The sequence below is a fragment of the Syzygium oleosum genome, unplaced genomic scaffold, assembly GCF_021117445.2.
Source record: "Syzygium oleosum isolate NSW1041296 unplaced genomic scaffold, Sole_v2.1 Sole_v2.10, whole genome shotgun sequence".
Lineage (NCBI taxonomy): Eukaryota > Viridiplantae > Streptophyta > Magnoliopsida > Myrtales > Myrtaceae > Syzygium > Syzygium oleosum.
In genome coordinates, this window is record NW_026607494.1 from 6,940,527 (window position 1) to 6,957,584 (window position 17,058).

Consider the following 17,058-nt stretch of genomic DNA (forward strand, 5'->3'; position numbering starts at 1 on the left):
TCTAGCCGAAAGCATAGTGAAAGATAGATTCAAAGAAGCCGATGTATCTCACGTTCAGAGAATTTCAGTATCCAACATTGTTGTGGCTCATCTTATCAGTCGGGGCAATAAAGCCGGAGTTTGCAAAGATTCGTTCCTTCCTTGAACTAGAAAGCATTGTCGAACCAGAAAGAAAGCATAGCGAAATCAGAATCAGGATTTCATAGGACTCTGATGATTCGGCGTCGTAAGCCATTCTTTTCCATGGCATAGCAACAAACTGCTACAGGAGAAGAAAGGAAGATTCAAAGGATATACTTTGAGTCAGCCTTAACTCTGAAGAAAATGCCTCAATGGTAGCAGAAGGAAAGCATAGCGAAATCAGAATCGGGACTTCATAGGGACTATGATGATTCAGTGTCGTAAGCCATTCTTTTACATACCATAGCAACAAACTGCTACAGGAGAAGAAAGGAAGATTCAAAGGATATACTTTGAGTCAGCCTCAGTCTGATGAAAATGCCTCAATGGTGGCAAAAACCCAAGACAACAGTAGTTTTGCTTGGAGACAGATATTGTGGACTAAAGGGGACTTCAAGGACACAGTTCAGTGAATAGAGAATTGATACAAGGTTACTCAGACATCGAAAGTAATTTCAAACATACAACCCAATAATCACGGGTCAATCCCCATGTTGTTATTGTACACGTTAGCCGAACAAGCTTCTAAATTATGAATTAGAGTTCATGCCCTTCGTGATCTCACCTAATATGCGAAGACGGGATGATCCATCAAGTCTCGAAAGATTTTATCGAATCTTTGGACGCAGATTTTCGCATCCACGTGGATACTGCTTTTTCTTTTGCAAGTGCATTCACTTTGCTGTGGAGAACTTTGCTATGTCTCTGTCTTTTTGTTTGGAGTTTTCCATTTATTCTTTTCATGCAGATGCCTTCCAGTACTGCCTTTCACTTTAAGAAAGAATTTAAGGAATCAAAGAGTAACATGTGTTTAGCAAATTGAATAGTCTAGTCAGATCATCACGCAATGAAAGCATTCCGTATATACGCAAATCTGAAGTTCATCAGCCAAAGCATTGTTGCTGTCAAACCAGTCCGACACGCCGCCCCCCCCCCGCCGACAGCAAAACGCTAGCGGCGAGCGTTGACGTGTATCGGAACACGTATGCGGACCACTCGACGTAATGTACACGTTGGAATATACGGTGCTTCTCCTACACGGCGGTTGTAATAAATTCATTATATTCCTATAAGAAACTACCGCTAAACTCATCAGCTGCAAACAGAGGAAAGAAGAAATAGAAAAGCTCTTCCTTTAATGGCTAAAACTCCAATAATCCTTCCTCAAGCAATCTTGGAGAGAGTTTGTTGTTGGGTGATCAAAAAAAAAAAAATGACGTCCATAGTCAAATCATCAGTCAAAAACCTGAGTTGCTCTCAGCCCTCTCAGTCTGACACGACACGAACATGGAAAGTAAATATATTCAGAACAAGGATGAGCTAAACACATGACACGCACACAATCTCTCCGATCTTTTTCTTCTGATGATGATGATGGAGACCCATTAGAACATTGCAGAAGACGACACCTCTCTCTCTCTCTCTCTCCTGCGAGTTTTGTCTTCTACTCAATGGCTCCAATACAAGACACTGCACCGTTTCGCTTTTCTCGTCTCGTCCCACGGTAGATCGATTTCGGTGGTTGCCCATTCTCTCCCACGCCCAACCCATTCCAGAATTGCTTCTCTATCCCCTTCTGCCGGCCGCCAGGAGGTGTTCGCAGTTTCTCTCTCTTACAGTGTACGAGGTGGTCAGTTGCCATTGCTTGTTCTTCCGATTCTCCATGTCTGTGCTGTATCTAAATTTGTTTCTGCATATGCGGTGTTTCTTTCCCTTAGCTGTTTGTCGGTGTTCTCTCTTCTTGTTGTCATTTTTCCACTCAATTACGCGTCTGCTACTGATTTTTTCGCCTTTCCTGTGAATTCGCCGACATCGTTAGACTTGTATATGGATCTCTCGGGTGCAAATCTTGCCATCTCTTTGAACCAAAACATTTCCTTTGATTTGTCGAGTTCTTTTCGTCGAGAATTTGCTTTCTGTATCGAGTTCGCCAATTCAAAGATCGAAACTTTCTCCAGTAAAACTGGACAAGGCCGGGTCTGTGATCCTGCGCATATCACTTCTACTTCAGAAAACCATTGAATGACATCCATATTGAGGGGCATAAAAAGGGTTGAAAGAGAAAATGTTGTCCACCAATTCAAGATCAAAACTTTCTTCAATAAAACTGGACAAGATCGGCTCTGTGATCCTGCATATCAGTTCTACTTCAAAAAGCCACTGAATCACTTCCAAATTGAGGGGCTAAAAAGGGTTGGAAAAGGAAATGCTGTCCTGTGATCTAGTTCTGAGTTATGATTGCCTGACTGTCAGTGTTGTAATTGGCAGTGATTTAGTTCGCATCAGATGGTGGTGGAGACTAGAAGAAGCGGCGGCGGCACCGAGCTGGTTCGGAAAGTAGTACTGGGAATAGGGTACTGGGTTCAGGGGCTGAGGTGCTTCCCATGGATGACTGTCAGCTTCTTCCTTAAGGATGGCCTCAATGTGGATCCCTCCACCCTCCAGATCCTCCAGAACTCGGCCAACCTTCCCATGGTCGCCAAGCCTCTCTATGGGGTGGTATCCGACGCGTTTTATATTCGGGGCCAACACCGCCTGCCCTACATTGCTCTCGGAGGTAAGTGTTTGGAGTCCGTTTGTTGGTCCAGCATCTACGTTCTCTTTGTTTCAATGAAGAAATATGCGGATGCTGCTTTGGATATTAGGGGTAAAGCGAAATTATAGATGAAATTAAAGTGAACTATCTTGATGCTTCACGCTTCACACCTTAGTTTCCCATGATGTTCAACTTGCTGCAATTTGTGTGTGTGCATGAATCAACTTGAGCAATGATAGATGGCAGATTGCCGTGGGGCTCAATGGACAAGAACTGTGTTCCTCTATTTAGCTGGTTAAATATGGATTTGAGAGGACTATCTCTGACAAATAGTAATGTATTATTTCCTCAAAAGTATGGCATAACTAAATATAAGAGGCACCTAGGTTATGGATAGGATATTTTCCCGGTTCTACAGTTCTTAGAGACACATGAATTGATTAAGTAGAAGTTCATTTTTCTGACTGTGAAAATCTTCTGAGAGAACAACATGAATGAAATAATCACATGCCTCCTTTTGTTAAATAGAGACCTTTATTTTCCTATCATGGTTTAAACTTCAGAGATTTTAAGTCATTCATTCATCGTAAGTCAAAGTGATATCATTGTATCGTAATATTAATAGATTTGCTTCACCGCAATCATATATGCTGGCGTATCTATTCGGATGCATTCAACTGAAGTCATTTTCTCTCATCTGTGTATGCAGCATTCTTGCAAGCAGTGTCCTGGTTAGCCATAGCAATTCTCTCCCCATCAAGTATAACGATCATCTCGATTTATCTCCTCCTAAGTAACCTCGGCGCTTCAATAGCAGAGGTAGCAAATGATGCCATTGTAGCAGAGGTAGGAAAACAGCCTGCTTCGTCTTCAAAGAAGACTAGGTCGCCTTCGTCCGGTAACCTCCCATCATTTGTTTGGATGGCTTCCTCTGCCGGTGGTGTCCTTGGGAACCTTCTCGCCGGGGTTGCTATTGGGAGAATTTCTCCGCAGATAATGTTTCTGTTTTTTGGCCTTCTCCTCGCAGTGCAGTTTCTTGTTACAATCAGTGTCCATGAAAGCGCTCTTGACCTCCCTAAAACTGTGACCAAAGCAGGGATTAGGAAGCAGCTTTCCGATCTCTTGTCTGCACTAAAAAGACCTGAGATTGCTAATTCCATAATCTGGCTTGCAGCATCCCATGCAGTTATTCCAGCTCTCACTGGGACCATGTTCTTCTACCAAACACAGTATCTCAAGATCGACACATCGGTATTGGGGATCTCTAAAGTGTTTGGCCAAGCCGCAATGCTCCTGTGGGGTATGGTTTATAATCGTCATCTGAAATCAGTCCCACCAAGGAAACTGATGTCTGCAATTCAGGCCATGATGGCCTTGTTCATGGTTTCAGATATTCTCTTCGTCAAGGGTGTCTACAAAACAATGGGAGTTCCGGATTCATTGTATGTGGTCATCTTTTCGGGGGTCTTGGAGGTTCTCTTCTTCTTCAAAATTCTACCCTTCAGCGTCCTAATGGCGCAACTCTGTCCACCGGGGTGTGAAGGATCTTTAATAGCTTTCGTCATGTCGGCCATCGCCTTAGCATTAATAATCAGTGGATTCCTTGGTGTTGCGCTTGCATCATCTGTTGGTGTCACAGGAGATGATTTTTCAGGACTTCCACTGGGTCTCGCAATACAAGCGGTTTGCACGCTGTTGCCGCTATTTCGATCATCGTGGATCCATGATGATACAAGATCCAAACCCAGGAGTAAAGAGGAGTAGTTTCTATAGTAGTGATGCTTCATCACTTGCAATTCTTTTACACGATTCAATTAGATATGCATCAATAAACTGTCACATAGGGATATTTAGGTGGTAGACACTATGAGCTGTCGTTGTGACAAGGTGTATCTTTGTAATTAGTCCTCCTGAAGCTGTCGTCATCTCCTTCAAAGGTTTAAAAGATCTCTCTCTCCAACAAAGGTAAGAAAGATTTCTTTATCCAATGTCGTTGACACGATCATTTATTGAGCCCTTGATCGAATAGAATCTAGTACTGAAGCAAACTGTTCTTTTGTTGGAGAATTCTGTATGTGATCTGGCAATTGTGTGAAGCTGGATTGAGTTCTGGTTGATGGTGCCTGGCCTCTTAGACATTTTTACAGTGTTGGCTGACACCTGCATCCAGAAATCTCACATGACTGAAAATATTTTGGTCATGTCTATTAATTTCCCTGATTTCCGCGCGGATGAAGTTTAATTATCGCAGATTACAGAACAATGATGAAGGCAAGATTGAATTCTGTTCACCGGTTGTCCATCAGAACAAGGATGTTCTAAAAGAGTAATTCCGGCAAATGAAGTTTCATTTGAAAATTTGTCTTGCACTAAAATCTGGAGGATGTTTTAAAATCAAGGATCTGATGTTTTGCAGGGAATCTTGCAGTCCGCGCATAATACCTTATGGTTCCTAGTATGGATCCTTTGATATTCTTCCATTGTGTGGCTGCTTATGATTAATTGCACTGATTAGACGCCAACTCGATAGATTTCATGGCAATCCGGACAACGAACAACTTTAGTTTTCCCTTGCCATTATTCCATAAAGTATTAAACTTCTGCTAGAAATGCAGATGACCAAAAGCGAAGAGATGAGATTTTTTCAATATCCTAGAGAGAACTTCTGCTGATGTTGATACCAATTTGAAGTCTTTGGACAGTTCTCATGTACTATGTTCCTGAACTCTGAGATGTGATGAATATGATAAGATGTCGCATTTTGCAGCTTACTATGGTTATGAAGACTGTCTAACTGTTGATGAGTCGAAGTGCCGGATATCTAGTATTGGTGATAAGTGATCACTCTACTGACCCTTGAATATGCCCCAAGTACACAATTAGTCACTACTTTTAATACAGTTTAGATATACAGTCTGATTGTTCCAAACTCTGCTTTTGTTTCTGGGCAATCCATCGTTCCATTTTATCCCCTACCTCACAAGAAAATGGTGAAGTATGATGTCTGGATAATGAGCCTAAAGGTTTTCCTATTGATGATATCGATACTGAGGATATGTTCGAGGAATCCCAGATGTTGTCAGAGTAAAGGATCATTCCGATTCGAGCGGATTTTTCCCCCAACTAACGAAGAGAACTACCCGTAATAACAAACTTGCAAAATGGATCTGTTTATCATAGAGAGATTCGTTGTTCATGATCCTGCTTTACCCAGGAGCAGAACCTAATTCTACCATTGTGTTTACACCAAGGAAAGAATATGACGTGTGTGAGTTGAAACGGAGTTACCGATCCGCAGACATGTCAATCATGACCATTATTCTGCCTTGTCACCAGGTTCTGCAATCTCTCCTGGAAATCTCTAAATTTCAGGCAATTCAATTGATCATCAAACATGTAAAAAGTCTGCATGATTTAGCGCGGCTGGGAAAGCAACCTCTTATATCCAATCCAACTCCGCAACTGGACCAACCACCTCACTTTCAATGTGTGACAGTTGGAGGGCCATAACCATTTCTATGCGACTTCTGCCATCTCCATGCAATCTTAAGGCTTAATTGAAGATCCGTATACTGAGCCGTCCAATTCAGGTCTTGCCTTATTTTCGAAGGATCGCTGTAAACTTCGGCATAATCCCCAGGCCGACGATCGAGATATTCGACTTTTATGTCGACCCCCGTCGCGATTTTACACGCCTCGACAAACTCCTTCACCGATTTACCTGAGACAGGAGAGACCAGAAGAGCTTCCAGTAAGCGGTAGCAAATATAGAGGAGCAAAGTTCGACAGACCTTAATGCACATTAGAGCTTAACATTTGAGAGAATTAATTTGTTCAATGAGAAAGGGTGAACATGACTACTTAACATGTTGAGGGTTACACTATATAAGATTTTCAAGACCTTTTCCTGTGCCGACATTGTAAGTCTTCACTTGTCGAGATTCGGCATTGGCCAGAGCTTTCATGTGAGCGTCAATGAGGTCATTGACATCAATATAATCCCTGATGCAAGTGCCATCAGGAGTGTTATAGTCTGTCCCTCTTACCTAGAAACATCATCATGAAGTCAATATCTTTATGTTCTTCATTTTTATTCCAGGTTTCACAGGATATTACCATGAGGAAATATAAGTCATACCTTCAACCCAGTAATAATGCCCGAGGCGGCATCAAAACAAGCACCTGATATCCGACCATGTTCACGGAGTTCCGGTCGGGGAGCTTCACCTAATCTGCCTTCTGGATCTGATCCGATGACATTAAAATATCTGAACATGTAGTAGTTTGTCGATTAGTAAAAGTTTGAGCTCTCTGCTGAGGACTAAAAGATACCGCGAGTGATGTAAATTTGCTGCTTGTACTTTTCTTTCATTATTTGACCTCTACCACCTTTAGGATTCCTCGGTGAAAGAAAGAAAAATTAAGAAAAACGACAGATGATTTAATTGATGTACACAGAGCCACAAACCGCAGGATCACGACGGCCATGTCAGAATTCTTGGAAAAATCCCGTATAATATCTTCTGCCATCTTTTTGGCTTTTCCATATGGATTGATGGGGAGCTGCACAGTGCATTTGGTAGTACAATCATTTTCTACACATATCCAGAGATTTGCCAATTTGAAGAGGAAATTTAGTATCGTATCACGTTTATGTTCACACAACGTTAGTAAATGACAGTAACGCTAGGTACTCGATTGAGTTGCACTGGCATCAGCGCATCATTTCAGCATCATCAGCATAAAATAGAGCAGAAGCTGTATACCATAAGAAACTTACTTGAGGAGTTTTTTCAGTGATGGGCATCTTCTTTGGCTCTCCATACGTTGCGCAGGTACTCGAGTAGATCAATTTCTTCACACCATGGGAAGCCATTGCCTCTAACACTACCAAAGTATTCGATGTGATATTATGGTAGTACCTGCCATGTACATCAAAGTTACCTTCAGGTACTTCGAAGTGACGTACTTGTATCCATTCAACAACCACAACAAAAGATGTTCTACCTACGTCTCGAAATTTGACTGGGATGTCAATTTTCTAAGAAATGATGAGCATAATACTGCCATTGCCAATCTTAGTGAGGGAAACGTTTTTCATGGTGTGACGGCTGTTATAGATGAACTCAATGCTGAGAGAGCTAGTAAAAGCACAACGATGGCCTAAAATTGTTGGTGTGAAGTGTGTGAAAACCTGGGTCTCTCATTTGTCCTTTACTTGGATTAGACCAGGTAGTGGAACAAATATAGAAAGCATAAGCTTCCAGTTCAAAGTAGTTCTTATGCTCACCATGAGAATGTCATATAATGAATAATAAATAACCTAAGATCTATTTTGTTAGACCTTCGAAATCGTGAACAGCATGCCTCTTTTTGGTTTCAGAAACTGGAATTACCTAAGTGGATCCAGTGTGCTTTCCCCAACATAAGCTACAGCCGCAAAATGAATGACTGCATCAAATGCATTCTCTGCAAAAATTTTGTTGACCTGCCATTTGAATTTAAGGAGAAACAATCGAATTTTCCCCTTCTGGGTTAATTGGAAAAAAGTGATTCAATAAAAAATAAAGTCAATATGTTTGATGAATTTTCCCATCAGGAGGATACTGCTTGTGGATCTCCCAGGTCTGCATTAATAAATTGAAGACGACCAGGCTCCGGAAATAGCTTCTCGAGAACTTTAACCGCACCTATATTTCCACGTGAAAGATTGTCCTTCAAAAGCAAAGAGAAGTTGTTGTTTGTTGATATGCACTTAAACTTTTAGAGTAAAAACATTAAAAATGAACGCTGCACATTTCTGAACATGCCGCACCACTATTGTTACTCGATGTGAATCTTTTAATAAGCGTAAGGCAGCATGAGAGCCTATATAACCAGCACCTCCAGTCACCAGCACGTGTATCCCCCCTGCTTTGTGCTGCTGAAACAGGCCATATAAAGTAGAGTGAACGAAGATATATCATGCAAGAAAAGAAACAAAAAGAATCTGTTTGCAGTATTTTGACTCAGCTATTCATACCTCTTGCTGCGAAGGAGTAGGGAGAGAACTATTAGAATTGTCCTCCCGATTTCCAGAAGTGGACTGGTCATAGGATGAAAGGAAGAATTTGATAAGATCTTGGAAAATTCGTCCGCTTGGTGACATATATTATCAACTGAAATAATGGTCAATTGAGTCCCAAGGAGTCAACATGGATCGAAAGAGCCATTCAACCACAGATAAAAATGTTTTGAAGTGTAAGATTCGACTTAGTCAGGAACGCTGTCATCCATCTAAATTCGTGCGAGTAGTTAGTATTGGATATATGGTATGAGAAGTATTTGCAGGAAGCAACTGCTGTTGAACTTATACTAAACAATATGCACAGAAGGCACTCATTTTCATTAAATTGTCAAAATTCGCGTCGTACTAGGCCGGGACGATTGTAAAGGGTTGGCTGTCTCAGCATCGCGATCCCGAAGATGGTAAGAGCAGAGGCCAAAAGTACTGTTCCAACAAGAATGCTCTTCTGCTTCAGGTCGAAAACATCCATGCCTACAAATGTAGCATCAATTAAGTTACTGTTAAGCAGCTTATTGGATTACATGCATTGTATGCGATATGCATAAGCAACCTCACACTCATATTTAGGTTATCGATGCAAAGAAAAAAAAGGAAATCTCTCGAAGTAATAGCCAAAATATCTACTTCAAGAAACAATCAAGTCATGATTGACAGAGGAAGTATTTGCAAGCCTGATATTCAATTCATCATCCCAGTGATCAACTCGACTTCATGTTCGTTGAAATATGTACCTTACTCCTTTTCCTTTCAGAAAGTGACATCGCCCAATTTTAATATGAGACGAGTCAATTGAGACTAACAAAGAGAGCATTTGAGAGTTCAGCATCCTAGACAATTACATGAATCTGACATGGAGAGTTACACAAACAAAAGCAACTGAGATTTTTTTTCTTGGCCAAAAGAAACTGAGCGTTGACATACCACGAACTCAACCATCCCATGCCCCAAGCAGAATTCAAGCGCTGAAAAGCAGGGAATTATGATCGTCGAAACAGATAAAGAAAAGAAAGCCAGAAAGGCAAAGAGAGTTGTGGAGTGAAAAGTTGACTTTTCAAATACCACAGAAGCAGCAATCTTTATCTACACTGGATGAGAAGGACAAAATCAGCAAGCACCAACAGTCGTCTTGAGCGACCAAATCAAACTAAAACACACATAGCATCACAAGATCATCCATAGAAAATCGACACCAATCGAATCGTGCACGGAACCGATCGGACGAGAAGTCTTAGCCAAAGCAGCAGAAGCATCACCAGAAAAGGCAGAGAATTAAACATCGAGAGAGCACCCCGGCAACAAACATGTCTGTGAACAATACGTGATTGAATGGAATTTGACCACCATCCAAGACAAACTTCAGCAGAAGAAAAGCAACACACCCTTAAGTTCAGAATTCATGGATGTATCATGTACCTGAAGGTCCCGAACAAGACTCGGTATGACTTCAGAAGGGCGCTTGTTGCAAGAAACCTCGGAAACTACGAGCTCTGTGCATTAGAAAGACACGTCCCTGACCATCAATAGGAGGCTGGAAAAAGAGAATTAAGGGTAGGACAGAGAGAGAGACACCCAGGTGGGAATTTGGAGCAAGTCCTGGTCTTCTGGGTCGTCACTTCCAATGCATCGGCTTGGACAATGGAACCGTAACGTTCCAACGTTGGACTCATATGCTTCCATTCAAGAAAGGATCAGCAAGAGACTTATTGCTCCACTTTTGGTTATAAAGTCAACGACCCACGAAACAATCCCTCAAGAATTCGATCGAGCGCCAGCCGCCGAGTGCATGTGCGTTCTTGGCTCGAAATCAAGGTCCAAGTGGGGACCGAGTCACGGCGTTTCGCATCCTCTTTAAGGCAACTTCCAGAGTTCAGATAGGTGGGGGACAGGATTATCGAGATATTTTTGTTTCCTCGCATCTTGTCTGGTTACTTTTCTAGTTCAAATGGGATGTTTGATTTCGTATGGAGTTCTAAGATATTTATCTTCATTTATTTTGTTATATTACATCGAATTTGCTGGTTGGACCCTTAGGTTGGTAAGTTAGTATTGGCTAAGACAAAAAACTTTGTTGGTAAATTCAAGATGTTAGGGATGTCCGAAAACAAAAAAAAAAATTGGAAAATTTATTTTTTTAACTCTTTTTCTTCTTCATTTTTTTTGTTTTTTTTGCAAAAGGGTCGAAACTAGTGTCTGTCTTTTCTAAAAAATAGTTTATTTGGCAGATAGCTAATTAGTTATTGTGTCAATGAGTTGTCTATTTCTTTTCTTTTCTTTTTAATTTTGTACTAGGCAACCATTATTCTAAAAATAACCAAAACACGAGTAAGAGTGAAAAGAATCATCCACTACGTTTCTGTTCGTTTCGCGGAAAATGTTATGTTTCTGGAAAATGGCACAATTTTCCGGTGTTCGGTTGAAATCTGAAAAAGTCTCGAAAAATATTTTTTGTTGTTCGGTATGGAAAAGATTTTCTTCCTTGCTATACTTTTAATACTTTTTTATTTTTTAAAAATATTTTTAATTTTCTTTTTTTTCCTTCTTCTTCTTCCTCGGCCGGTCGCAGGCCACGGCGGCGGCCGGCGACTGGCCACAGGCAAGCTTGAGCCTCACTACAGGCTGGCGAGGCTCCATCTCACTTGATCTGGCGAGGTTGAGCTTGCCCGAGGCCTAAGTTCGCCGGCCTCGGGTGAGCTCGGCTTCGCTGGATGAGGAGAGGCTCGACCCCATCGGAATCTGGCGAGGTCAAGCCCCGCCGGCCTGTGGCGAGGCTCGAGCTCGCCTGTGGCCGGTCGCGCGGCCGCTAGAGAAAGAAAAAGAAAAAAACAAAGATAATTAAAAATAAAAAAAAATAGAATTTTAAAAAAAGAAAATAAAAATAATTATAATGAATGATGAAAGAAGGAGGGGGAAAATGTTTTCCTCTTTTCAAAAAGTGAAAAATATTCTCCTCATTTTTTAAGGTGTTTTGTCCATTGAGCGAAAATGTTTTCAATGACTAATTTATTTTCCGTGAAACGAACACCAGAAAATCCGGAAAATGTTTTTCAGGAAGTTATTTTTCGTGAAACGAACGGAGTCTACTTTTAACAAATGCATTCGATTTAATTATAACTTTAATCAGCCGTGTATTTTAGCTGCTCAACTTTTGTTTTATTTAGTGAATCTGATAGTCCAATTTTTATTTAATTTTCATGCCATCATTGCACGATTTTTTAAAAGGTATTTTCCAAAAAATTAAAAATATGACAAAATTAACTACATTAAAAATTCTAAGCATCCAATATTATCATGCAAATTCAAAAGAAAATTCTCCTTAAAACATTACTAAAATGGAATATTATCTTTGCCTGGATAACATGGAATAATTAGCTGCTGACAAGAGAATTATGACAATTACAATTGCATTATAAAACATGTCATTCAAATCATTTGTAAATACATATTTTTGTCAATTTCAAAAGCATCATTATTTCCAAAAAAAACCATTAAAGATAAGAAAAATATCTTCAAAGTACAAATCATTGCAATAATAACAAGTTGCATATGCAATTTAACAAAAGTGCTTCCTAAAAGAGGTGACTCTCTGGGAAAATAAATATTTTACTGGAATCAGACAATAAAAATGTTCAATTATATCAATAGGAGAGTCTATTTACTTAAAAACAAATTAATATATTGGAATAATTTTCAATGTCATAATGCGAGAAGCTCCAATCTTATAATAGTTCTTTTAGGTTGAATTGTTGAATGTTTGAGTCCTCTATGCCTATTATATTTGACCACCTTGAATTCCAATGTATGTGTCGATCCAAGATCTTTGCCTCTCGATATTTATGTCTGACTATTATGGCCATAACCCTAAGTATCACATCCCTTCCCCTATTCAACAGTCTTAAAAGCTTAAGATCGCATCGTGTAGAAGTTATTTATCATTTAGTTCTTAAACGGGAAGAACAACTTTATGAAATGTAACCAAGGGCTCATATAAGAAATGTTCGCTTGCTTGTACAAATTGCTCCATTTGCTTTTGAACAACTTCTTTTTAGAAAGAAGCCACTCTTGATACCTCCTTTCCAACTCATAAAGTAGCCGTGGAAATGAATCTTCTTCCTTATTTTGAGTAATATCATGATCAAGAAAGGACTTTACATCAAGCCTTTATCGCGGATTAATTATATCTAGAGGCAAACTATCGAAATACCTAAATCTCATCTCATGCGCACATGGATGGCCTCATGAATTGCATGAAATGCCTAGTACAAATAGGTCGCTTAACCCTACTTTTAGCAATCTCGTATTACTTAAAGAGCTTGTTTAAAGCAAATACTGACACGCGAGTAATCAAGTTCCTAAAGAGAGGAATACAAAGATGATGAGGACCTCTTACTTTTCACTTGACAATTTGGTTTTGATTTCCTGAAACTGATTCTCAACTTGAGATATATTTTCTTTTTCACCTCGACTAAATCCTCCGTTGACAATTGTAGATATGCTTTCAAAGTTGCATCGCCCCTTCAGCTCTTGAAGTAACATGATTCCCAAAATGCATGTGCAAGTCTGTCCAAGTAGGCACAACTAGCTTTTTGAAAGGAAGCCATTCTTTTTAACGTAATTAAGAACCGACGGCTTTTCCTTATAACGATCTTCAAATTGCTAAATATTTTTATCAAATTTCACTTCGCCCTTGGAGTTCATAACCTCAGACCAACCAAACATAAAAGAATCCGAATCATTTCCTTCTTCAAACTGAGGTTTACATTTTACCACAATATTCTTCATAATGTGCCGAAAGCACAACAAGTTCGCACTTTTAGGGAAAATGAATCGAACGGCATTCAAAAATCCAATGAATCAATACCAACTCTCTATCCATGACAATAGTTTAAGGTTGACAATCGACACTCAATGTGTTGCTAAACATCGTCAAAACCAAAGCATAATCTTCGTCTTTTCACTTTCTCAAAAATGCAAAGCATGAGAATAACGAAGTATTAAAGCTGGAAGCTCCAACAATATCCAATAAAGGCATTTACTATCTATTAGTCTTATAAGTATAATGGTTAATACCACTAAAAACCCTAAATTGGTATATATGTGATAAATTTACTTCAAACTAATTTTTTTATCATAAAAAACCTCAAATTAGTACACGTGTGGTAAATTTACCCAAATTAATTTTTTGAACACCAAAAATCTCAAACTGGTAATCCTGAGACAAATTTACCCTCCGTTAGTTGATCAATTTGGGTTTTCCGTGGTATTTACTTTATGGATTTTCACGTGGACTTGCCACGTCACCATGTGTCATCCACGTCAGCAAATATAACGGTAAACTTTGACGGAAGTTAATGGAGGATAAATTTGTCACATGTGTACCAGTTTGAGGTTTTTCGTGATTAAAAAATTAGTTTGGAGTAAATTTATTACAAGTGTACCAATTTGGGGTTATTTGTGATCAAAAAATTTGTTCAGGGTAAATTTATCATAGGTGTATCAGTTTAGGATTTTTCGCGATCAAAAAATTAGTTTGAAGTAAATTTGTCATACATATACCAGTTTGGGTTTTTCGTAGTATTAACCCTAATTATAATCCATTACAAAGACACTTCAGGTTAGTGCCATGGAGATAGGATGAGAGAAAAAACGTGTTAAGTGACCATTGGCATCATGTTTAAAATGGTAGATGAATCCACCTACACTAAGCTTACCCATAAAGTTTGGACCATAGTGCGACCATTCAAATATTCACGATCACTTTCATGTAGTAAACAGTTTTAGCAATACCTTGGACAATGGGATTTCTTTGTCTCAAGAAAGAAAGAATTTGGTGAGGAGGTATACTAGCTTTAGATATCTCTTTCATACATGACTTCAACTTCATAAAAGCGACGACAAGTAAGATGTCTGGACAAAATACTCAAAGGATCGTGATAATGTGAAGCATTCAATATTTTGAGTAAAAATGATCCGTTCTTTTAATGAGAACGAACTTCAAAAGGACAACTAATCAAATGTGATACGGTTTTTCTTCTCTGACATGCAATAGAAAATATTATGTCAATCAATATTATTTTCTCCTCTATCGCTACCAAGAAGAACTTATATGTCTCTCTTTTTCCTTTTCATAGAGACAACATATTCTTGAGCAAGAATATGGCTCCGCATACTACTCAAAGGATCCTTTCGAGTTAGAAAATTACTGAGTAAAGTTTCAAATGAACTTGTTGACAAGACTAATTGCTCTTCTCCATTCATATTTCATCATTAATAGATATATTTAAGCAATTTGGATGCTCTAGAATATTGCATTTTATAGTGACTGCACTATAAAAAAAATATAATGAAAGATGAGTAACTTATATGTAACACATACATTAACCACAATTTTCAATTTTTGAGTAATTTATTGTATATTTGTAATGGAAATCAAAGTAAAAAAATTCACGATTTCGAGGAGAATCTAAAAGAAATAAAGTAAAGAACGTGCATATATAACTAACATCTCTTTACTCCATTGATTGGTGCTTGATCAAATTATAACAAATGGTTAAACTCTTATACAAGTGAACAATGGAGAGTAAGTTAAGAAGAAGACGAGCATGAAGGAAACATTGAAATATAATGAGTGTGGAAGATGCGGCTAGGATAAAAAAAGTTGTTTGAGAGAAGTATGGATAGTTTTGTATTTTAGTCAAAAGGAAATCTAAAAGAAGAAAAAAGGTGAGAAATAATCTTAAATCAAAAGTAGGACCTACAAGGGATATTATGGTTAGTTCGAGATAATTGAGGGTGTCAGAAATTAAAAAAAATGTGGAAAAAGTGCGACTCTTTGATAAATCGGTATTGAGTTTATTGATCGGCATTAGACTGCATGAGGAAAGGAAATCAAAGTCATTGGTGAGGATCAAGCAAGATGCCTAAACTCACTTTTTCACTTAAGATCGATGGCCCGATGGTACCTCTATAGCATTGTATTGTAACATCGTAAGATCTTACAAATTTTGTAAAATTAAACAAAGAAAATTTCATGATACGTAGAACTAGATATGTACTAGTGTCTATTAAAAAAGTAGAGAAATAACAATCCAAATATTGATTAATGGGAGTGAACTAACAAGGTAAATTAGCACGGTATGCTAGCAATGATAGAAGTACACCTTACAACATAGCAGTCATTCGTTAGTCACAAACAACTTGAAAATTCAATCTGCTCCAGCTCTACAGACTATGATACATCACAAACTATTTTAACTAGAACTGTGCAATTGGACCTATTCTACCCGGGAATCGGATCAAACCCCCTTGAAAATCGATCTGATTTCAGGTTCCCGATTTCAATTTTTTGGAACTGGTGGGAACTGATCCAGTTCCTGGTTCCAAGTGAAGAACCATCCGGGAATCGGACCAAATTTGGAATCGATTTATAAAATCTAAAAATCTTAATTTTTCTCTGGACATTTTTTTTTCTATCTCTCTTTTTTTCTGTTCTCTCCAACTTTACTCGGACACTTCACAAATCTTTCTCCCTTGGTCGCAACTTATCCTCCTCCTCACTCGCTCATGACTTGCCCTCACTCATTTGAGCCTCACGATTGTCGTTCATTCACGACTTGCCCTCGCTCATTCATGACTTGCCTTTGCTTGCTCACCCGCCCTCACTCATCTCATACTTTGAATTCATATGATTTTGTTGTAAAATAAAACCAAAAAAACAACAAAAGAAAAAATAGGATCTTGGGTAGACCCTAGAAATGGATCGGAAAAATAGGGGTAAGTTCTAGGGTTAGTTTCGGAGCAAATAAGACAGATTTTAGGTTTCAAAAATGGGAATCGATTCTAACAGGTGATCACCCCTAATTCCGACAGAGAAGGCAACCGCTTTGGAAATTCTTGGCAAAAACCTAAGTTTAAGGGTCGAGTCTGCCTACTTCTTAAGCAAAAACGATTCTTAAAAGGGTCCAAGTGCAAATGAAAACCGTCATTGATTCGTGTGTTGCTTTTGAGTAAGATCACGATGGCCTAATAACAGATGCGTTTTTCCAAGCCCCTACGACCTTATGTTGAGGTCGCCAGTGACTACAGTAACATTTCGATGTCGATTAAGCACCGAGGAAAGGAGAAGGGGGGGAAGCGGTCGAGAGTAGTATTGGTACGTACGAAGGACATGGACGATGCTCGGGGACAAAGAGATTGGGATTTGTGCAGGATTAATGGCGAGGCTATGGAGAATTAAGGGTTTCTCGAGCGTAATTGAAGAAGTAGAATTTGGGCCTTT

At 39.1% G+C, this 17,058-nt stretch overlaps 2 protein-coding genes across 8 annotated transcripts; one reads left to right on the top strand and one right to left on the bottom strand.

Annotated features, from left to right (window-relative positions):
- The first annotated feature begins 1,443 nt into the window (after positions 1-1,443).
- LOC115688855 (probable folate-biopterin transporter 7) lies at positions 1,444-4,764 on the top strand. 5 transcript variants are annotated; one of them, XM_030614788.2, is made up of 3 exons: positions 1,444-1,810; positions 2,449-2,737; positions 3,426-4,764. In XM_030614788.2, exons 2-3 carry the CDS (start codon positions 2,467-2,469, stop codon positions 4,478-4,480), a joined length of 1,326 nt encoding a protein of 441 aa, XP_030470648.2. In that variant the 5' UTR covers positions 1,444-1,810; positions 2,449-2,466; the 3' UTR covers positions 4,481-4,764. The 5 variants fall into 5 exon arrangements, with proteins under 5 accessions (XP_030470648.2, XP_056171163.1, XP_056171162.1 ...); XM_056315188.1 differs by having other exon boundaries at positions 1,444-1,773; XM_030614791.2 differs by having other exon boundaries at positions 1,445-1,807.
- Positions 4,765-5,853: 1,089 nt separating this feature from the next.
- Positions 5,854-10,546, bottom strand: LOC115688856 (probable UDP-arabinose 4-epimerase 2). Of its 3 annotated transcripts, none has more exons than XM_030614795.2 (11): positions 10,197-10,546; positions 9,130-9,254; positions 8,739-8,801; positions 8,532-8,636; positions 8,324-8,431; positions 8,113-8,204; positions 7,497-7,638; positions 7,185-7,279; positions 6,855-6,984; positions 6,618-6,762; positions 5,854-6,437 (listed from the first exon to the last, which is right to left on the bottom strand). In XM_030614795.2, the coding sequence occupies exons 2-11, from the start codon at positions 9,250-9,252 to the stop codon at positions 6,199-6,201; spliced, it is 1,242 nt and encodes a 413-aa protein (XP_030470655.1). In that variant the 5' UTR covers positions 9,253-9,254; positions 10,197-10,546; the 3' UTR covers positions 5,854-6,198. The 3 variants fall into 3 exon arrangements, with proteins under 3 accessions (XP_030470655.1, XP_030470654.1, XP_056171164.1); XM_030614794.2 differs by having other exon boundaries at positions 8,532-8,639; XM_056315189.1 differs by lacking the exon at positions 10,197-10,546 and adding an exon at positions 10,037-10,055 and having other exon boundaries at positions 8,532-8,639.
- Positions 10,547-17,058: the final 6,512 nt, after the last annotated feature.